Source organism: Panthera tigris, chromosome A1 (genome assembly GCF_018350195.1).
Source record: "Panthera tigris isolate Pti1 chromosome A1, P.tigris_Pti1_mat1.1, whole genome shotgun sequence".
NCBI lineage: Eukaryota > Metazoa > Chordata > Mammalia > Carnivora > Felidae > Panthera > Panthera tigris.
The window spans coordinates 58,193,027-58,200,057 of NC_056660.1; the positions used below are offsets into that span (position 1 = coordinate 58,193,027).

The following is a 7,031-nucleotide window of genomic DNA, read 5'->3' on the forward strand; positions in this document are numbered from 1 at the left end:
TCACTAAAATAGTAGTAAGTAAATTAGAAAAAGTCCTTTCTAATTTGAAATATGTTCCTTACTAACCCTGTGCATGGATCTGCATGGTGTTCAGAAAACAGAATTAGATCACCTTGATTAATTCTATTTTGCCTTGTGGAAATCTGCTGTGTCATTGATTCTATAATCAGAAAGAAGAAAAATAAATCACTTTCATTTGTAGTCAGTGGGAAAACAATCTGCTGGAAAGGGGGAACTACTGGTCAGACTTAGGTCTGGCTCCATGTCAATCATACCCAGACACAGAATGGCCTTTTTGCAGATAGTGAACAAGAAGCTTCTGTGTAGATAACAGACAGAAATCTCCTTCTCATGCATGTACCTCAGTGCATGCGTGTGTTTGCGTTAATCCTGACTTGATTGAATTACAAATCAAACTAATTGAAGAAAGTTCATTTAAAAAGAGAGTTTTCATTTTATTTTTATTGTCGTGAGTGGTATTTTTAATCTTCTTGAAAGGCACCCAAGAATAATTACCTTTGTGAACCAAAAATATACAAAACTGTACAGAATAAATAGTTCATAGAAATCTAGCTATACTTTCTTGTAAAATAAAGCTACATTGTCCCACTCCTGAGGCAACTTAAAACACTTACCCTTAGACGTGCCTTTTGCTACTAATTTATGGCAACTATCAGTTTACATCAATAAAGATTTTTAAAAACACAATTTTTCCTATTTGTTTTACACCTGTGAATTATTACTTGCCACAAGAAACATATTTCTATCATGGTCATTCAAATTTACAAAGGATTAATGCTATGAAAGAAACTAAACTTAATTTATGCACTAATAATATTTACAATTGAGTATCAGTAGCATTTTAAAAATATCCCAAGGAAAAAAAATGAACTTTGAGCACAAATGACATACCTTAGTTCACAGCAGCATTGACAATAAGATTGTCCACACAAAATGTGCAGAAAAACCAAAAAAGTTTGCCTATTTATCCACCTGAACTATTAATCACTCCTATTTTCAAATTCAGAAAGCATAGCAGTGGTATTTTTCTAACCCTCAAATGAAAACTTTGAAGTCTTGGGCTCCTCATAGCCTACTAATTCAACCTTCTATTTTTTTCTTTACTATTACTAGTGGTAATTTTGAAGTTCCAGTTCCTTTTGCCTTTATTTCAAGAAAATTAGGTGTATCTGACAATGTACATTTTTGTGGTATATACTGATTATATAAACAATATATTCCTTACATATTATAATAACTACATATACAGTTATAGCTTTTAAATGACAAAACCCAATTCTATTTCATCCACTGGTAATTCAAGAAAATAAGGGTTGCTTAAAGACTCAACCCTCTTAGATGTGCAAGAGGACTTTTCTGAAACACTTTTAAGTATATGGAGAAATATTACTATAATCCTTGGATGATTTACATGCAAGGATTTATTTTATCGGGGGTAGGCAAAATTGCCCAAAGACAATGCAATGGCTTCTCCCAATGATCCCTGAGTTTCTTTTTCTTCTTTTTTTCCCATAGGATTACTGCTGTGCTTTAGTTCTGATTGATGACACACTCATGTAAGGCACTTATTTACAAGGATTGGACTTAAGACAGAATCACAGCATTTCTGCAAAAGCCCCAATCTCTCCATCTATGTTTGCTGCTCCAGGACTTCTAAGTAGTCAGGTTCAGCATGTAAGTTAGCTTTAAGCTCAAAATACTCATTTTTAGTCTGTTCCACTAATACCTTCCTGGGCCTTGAGTACATTAAAGTTTCCATTAATTTTAACTCTTCGTGGGCTCCAGGATAATGTACCTCCATGTCAGGCTGGAGTTGAGCAATGTTCTTCCTTAGGTATTCTGTGATTCCCAGTTGCTGAAGTTCTCTTTCTTTCTCTAAAATGTTCCTATATAATGAATTGGCATCCTGAAAAGATAAAAATTCAGTTGACTGGTCTGTGGTTTTGTATTTCATATTTGACCCTGTGAGTGGTGAATGATTTTCCCGTTCTAAAAGACTTCTTTGGAGATGTTTCGCATCACTTCCGTCTTTTTCATTCCTTTCTTCTTCATCTTCCAAATGCTTTGGGCCAAAGGATGGACTTCTATAGACATGAACCATGGGACTCACCATGTGCTGCTCATAGAGTGATGCAGTGGGTCTCTCAGTAGTGTGGTGAGTTGTTTTATGGCCATACATACTATACTGGAGATGGACTGGACTGTTGTCTCTCATCTGCTCATCAGCTTGTTTCTTTTTGTATCTTCTCCTGCGGTGGAGAACAAGAACCACTATCCCTGCAGCACAGAACACAATGGTTATGAACACAATCAGCAGTCCTAGTATTAGAACAGAGAGTGGTACAGCATCAGTAAGTGATCTCAAAATAGTATCAGCTGTAGTTGTGGTTGCAGGGGTACTGACAATCATGTAACTAGTTTGAGTTGGCAGGGATGGGTTATTGACTAAACCAGGGCAAAGAAGTTCACTAGTTAGTGCTTTTAATTCCTTTTTGTCCAGGTGCTCTGGAGAAGTGCAGAGGATGTCATCTGTTACTGTGTTCTTACTTAGTTTTTGTAGCCATTGTTGCAATCCAACCAGGTCACAGGAGCAATCCCAGGGATTGTCCTCAAGGTCAATCTGAGTCAATAAGTCAAGGTCATCCAAGATATTACTTACAGGGAGATGGGTAAACTGGTTTGTTTTCAGGTTTATCCTTGTTAGGGAAACCCCTGAAAAAATATGTGGTGGTAAAACTTGCAGGAGGTTGTTATTTAAATAGAGGACTTTAAGTTTAGGCATTGGGTTAAAGGTCCCTGGCAATATTTCCTTAACTGCATTGTATTCAAGATATAAGTATTCAAGATTGTGGAGACCAAGGAACATGCCTCTACTTAATTTGGTCAGGTGGTTACCATTTAGATAGAGCTTTTGCAATCTTGTCAGATTCATAAATGAGCCTTCCTCAAGAACCTCAATACGATTATTTCCCAAGTGAAGCATTTCCAAAGTGAAGTATTCCACTAGATCAGACTTCATTAATGTATGGATAATATTCCCTGCTAGCACAAGCTTTCTGGGATTTTGTGGAGGAGGTTTTAGATCTGATAAGCTTTCAATATTGCGCTCCTGACAGTGTACTAGAAGTCCTGATGGGGATAGTACTTTGCAGTTACAGGGAATAGGACAGTAGGGTCCTGGGAGTTGAGTGAATGGCTTTGTAATATAGGGTATCAAAACTGGTGCTTTGGTGGTTGGTTTTGAAAGAGGTGTGGTTTTGGTTGACACGTGACTTTCACTCATTGAAGAAGTTGCTGCCAGATGTAACGATCCTGATGGATCCTCGTGTTCTTCATACACTGGTGGGGTGGGGCAAATTGATTCCTTTTTCAGTCTGCTTAGTATACTTCCTTTGAAAACTGGAGGGCTGTTGCAGACGACATCACCAATTACAGACTGTGGAGGCATGTTTTCCAACCAAATTTTTAGCTCTAATAAGTCACAATTACAGGTCCACTTATTGTCCTCCAATTGGAGGTCCAATATCCGGCCAATGTGTTCTAAAAAGCCAACATAAGGCAATGTTTGCAACTGATTTCCACGAAGATCTAGATGGGTTAAAGGAACGAACCGAAATATATTTGGAGGAAGACTCTCAATGGCATTGTCATTTAAAATTAACACTTTAAGTCTGTTAAGCTTGCTAAAGGCACTTGGTTCAATCACTGTAATGAAATTGTTATCTGCTTGGAGGAATTCCAGGTTTTCCAGTCCATGGAAGGTATCCTCTTTGAGAATTTCTAATGAATTGTGATTGATATGAAGTTGCTTAAGAAGGCCAAGGCCATTAAATGCACCAGACTCAATATCTGCAATATTGTTAAATCCAAGGTGTATTGAGATAGCATTGGTAAGCCCAGAAAAGTCATTTGTGTGAAGCATTGTCAAGCCATTATTTAATAAACTTAGGTGGAAAGGTCGTGATGGTGGTACACTTATTTGGGATAACTTCTTGATACCTTTTTCTTCACAATTTATTAGCATTGTGCCATCTTTTTCCTCACAATTGCAAAGAGAATCACAAGAACCTCTGGTCGAGGACATTGGAGTTTGGGACTGTGAAGATATGCAGGCAAGGAGAGATGAATATAAGAGATGAATCCACAGCTTCATGTTGTCGTGTGATGAAATCTGATTCTGTAAAACAAAATGCAATAGCAATGCACTTTAGTGGGCAGAGGGAGGAAGGAGATGAACCTCACAATCACAAAATAGAAGGTTTTCCTCCAAAAGGAAAAAAAAAATTACTCTGAAACTATGAATACCTTCTGCAGCTACATTTTCTTTTATTTTTTTTTCTAATACTATGACAAGCATGTTTTGCTTTACTTCGAACTTGCCCTGTGATAAAAATACAAAATTTAGGTCAAGGAGAATTTTAAATTTTATATCATCAGTGGTATTCACATTTGCCAAATAAACTGCATTTTAATAGACGAGAGAGGTGCTGCTTAATTGGGCCATCAGTACTTTGATATGATGTAAAGGTGTGTATTTGAGAAGATGCTGATTTTTTTTTTTTTACACAAAGTTGATGAATCTAAGGCTGAAGGATTACAATATAAGACAAATACATGATATTAGCCAGAAGCAGAGAATACTGTAGGGAATGCAAAAAATGTTAGATAAAGTTAGAAAACATGTATGTATATATGTATGCACATATGCATTAATAATGCAATTCCTTTATTTATTTATATTTTTGAACTGGATCTTACAATGTAACATCTAATACTTGTGTCTATGTTTTAACCTGTTTTGATGATTGGCTCAAGATACTTGTTAATTTTATCATCTATTTAAAAACCTTGAGGAAAATAAGTCTCTGACCATGTAAGATGGTAGTTCACTATGAAAAGAATTTCATTTTAACTATGCTGTCTAGGGCACTTTGTATAAGCTTGATAGTATTAGATACATATGGTTAAGAGTGTCCATTAAAATTTCACTTGTCGGACTGTATACTGAATTTCTAAAGGTAGGATATTTCCTGCTGCTTTTAAATTGTTATGTATGAGGTTAATATCATAACCTTGAAGAAGAAAAGCTGAGCTTTGTAACACATTTCTAGCTGCTGTAAATGAACAAGCAATGCCTCATATAAACTTCTAGCAAATGACTTTCTAACAAGGTCTTAAAATAGGCTTTAGGGCACTGAATGTCATCACATAATTAAACAGTGGATCTCCTTTATAATAAGGCTTAAAGTCACAAACAATGAACTCTACAACAAACTGCACGATCCTGAAACACTTGAGGATACCTCTAATTAGGTAAATAAAAAATGACAGTTCAGGATAACAGCATCATATATTCCAACTTCTTAAAAATTTAAGACATGCAGCTGAAATAGCAATTTTTTAAAAAAGATTTAACTCTGAGAAGGCAGCAGTGACAAGATAAATACATGTAACTCTAGTGGTGTTTAGTGGCATTTCTTTCCTTTAAGTAGTATATCTTAAATTCATATAAATTAAATTGAAAGGTAAATAAACACCGTATCTCAAAACTCTTCAACTTTTCCAAATGGTATCTGCTTCTATTTACTTTTAATGGAATGTGAACAATAACTTTGAACCTAATTAACATTCACAATCAGATAGAACATTACCAAACCCCAATCAAGAATCCTGAAAAAAAAATTTCATCCCATGAAAATACATTGTTTTATTGAAAACATATCTAGTATGAAGTTTCTGAATGGTAAAAGGCAGCTGAGGAAATAAAACAGTATAGTGCCTTTCTATATGAAGGAAAAGTTAGCAGATTAAATGTTTCCATGGGGAAATTGATTTTAAACAGCTCAGAGTCTATGTTTAGAATCCAACGGTTTGTAGTTGGGAGTCTTCAACTTGTGGATTAGCTTCCACAAACACTAAAAGTACTTCTTCATAGATTACTAAGAAATAATATTATTCATTTCACCAGTCACATCATCTTGAGAAAACAATAAATAACTTCCAAATGACAATCTCTGGTTATTTTTTTAAAATCTTATATTCATTTTATGTTCTTCAAAATGTCCTAGGGAACAGTTTGCAATCTTTTCAGAAATGCACACAAATTTGAACACTGGTTCCATATTGACAACATCTGATCCAATGTTAAAGAGGTCAAAAATATGTATTTTCAAGTCAGGAAATAATAAAAGTAGCCTACAAAATACAAAGAGTCTTTTAATATTCTGCTTATGTTTTAAAATCAACAATGGTGTTTGGAAGTGCTCTCTCCTTCAGAAGGCATACATACTTAGTTTCCAACAACACACTGCATGCCATGAAATAAATAGTGGCATCTTATATTATTTGCTCCTCTGTGCAGCCAGCTGTTGGACTGTCTGCTGCTCAGAGAAAACAGGCAACTGCTACAGCATTAGTTGTGCCCATGAGTAGGAATGAAACTGGATATCTTTTAATGCAAAGTTATTTTTTTAAAGGACAAACATACAAATTGAATCATTTTAAGATAATGCAAAAATAGGCATTCGAAAAGCCTGAAAACATTCATCTTACCTGTAAAGCAGAGACTCTTCCTGACGTTATCTGTAGTGCACAGCTGGAAGAGATGTTCAAAGTAAATTCAGTTTCCTTACTAAAAAAGAAAACACCAACCACCACGTACTTTCTTCTCAAATTTCACTTTTTGGCAGGTCCCATTGCTTCATAAAGTTAAAAACCTCTGCTCAAAGACCAAATGCTGAGCATTTCATTGAAAATATTTCAGGCAGAGTGCATGCTAGATCATCCTGAAGCAGTTGCCTTTTTTCCCCAATTAAAATTCACGGCATACTTCACAGCTATGCTGACTTTTTTTGCATATAGTTAACCATTTGCAAGCTGCTGAACACAGGAAATAAACAAGATGTTTCACAGAGCTGGGATTGATCACTCTTGCTTTCTTAGGTTGTAGATCCAAGCTGCAGCAGTGTTCTCTTTCCTCCCTTTCTAGTCTTTCTTGTTAGCTCAGTTTG

General features: G+C 35.5%; 1 protein-coding gene across 1 annotated transcript; it reads right to left on the minus strand.

Annotated features, from left to right (window-relative positions):
- Positions 1-474: 474 nt before the first annotated feature.
- Positions 475-6,694, minus strand: SLITRK6 (SLIT and NTRK like family member 6). The gene is made up of 2 exons (XM_007098387.3): positions 6,574-6,694; positions 475-4,198 (listed from the first exon to the last, which is right to left on the minus strand). Exon 2 carries the CDS (start codon positions 4,172-4,174, stop codon positions 1,652-1,654), a length of 2,523 nt encoding a protein of 840 aa, XP_007098449.1. The 5' UTR covers positions 4,175-4,198; positions 6,574-6,694; the 3' UTR covers positions 475-1,651.
- Between the last annotated feature and the right edge of the window lie 337 nt (positions 6,695-7,031).

What these genes read in the sequence shown, in the direction of transcription:
- SLITRK6 (XM_007098387.3), bottom strand. Translation starts at nt 4,174, where the DNA reads ATGAAGCTGTGGATTCATCTCTTATATTCATCTCTCCTTGCCTGCATA.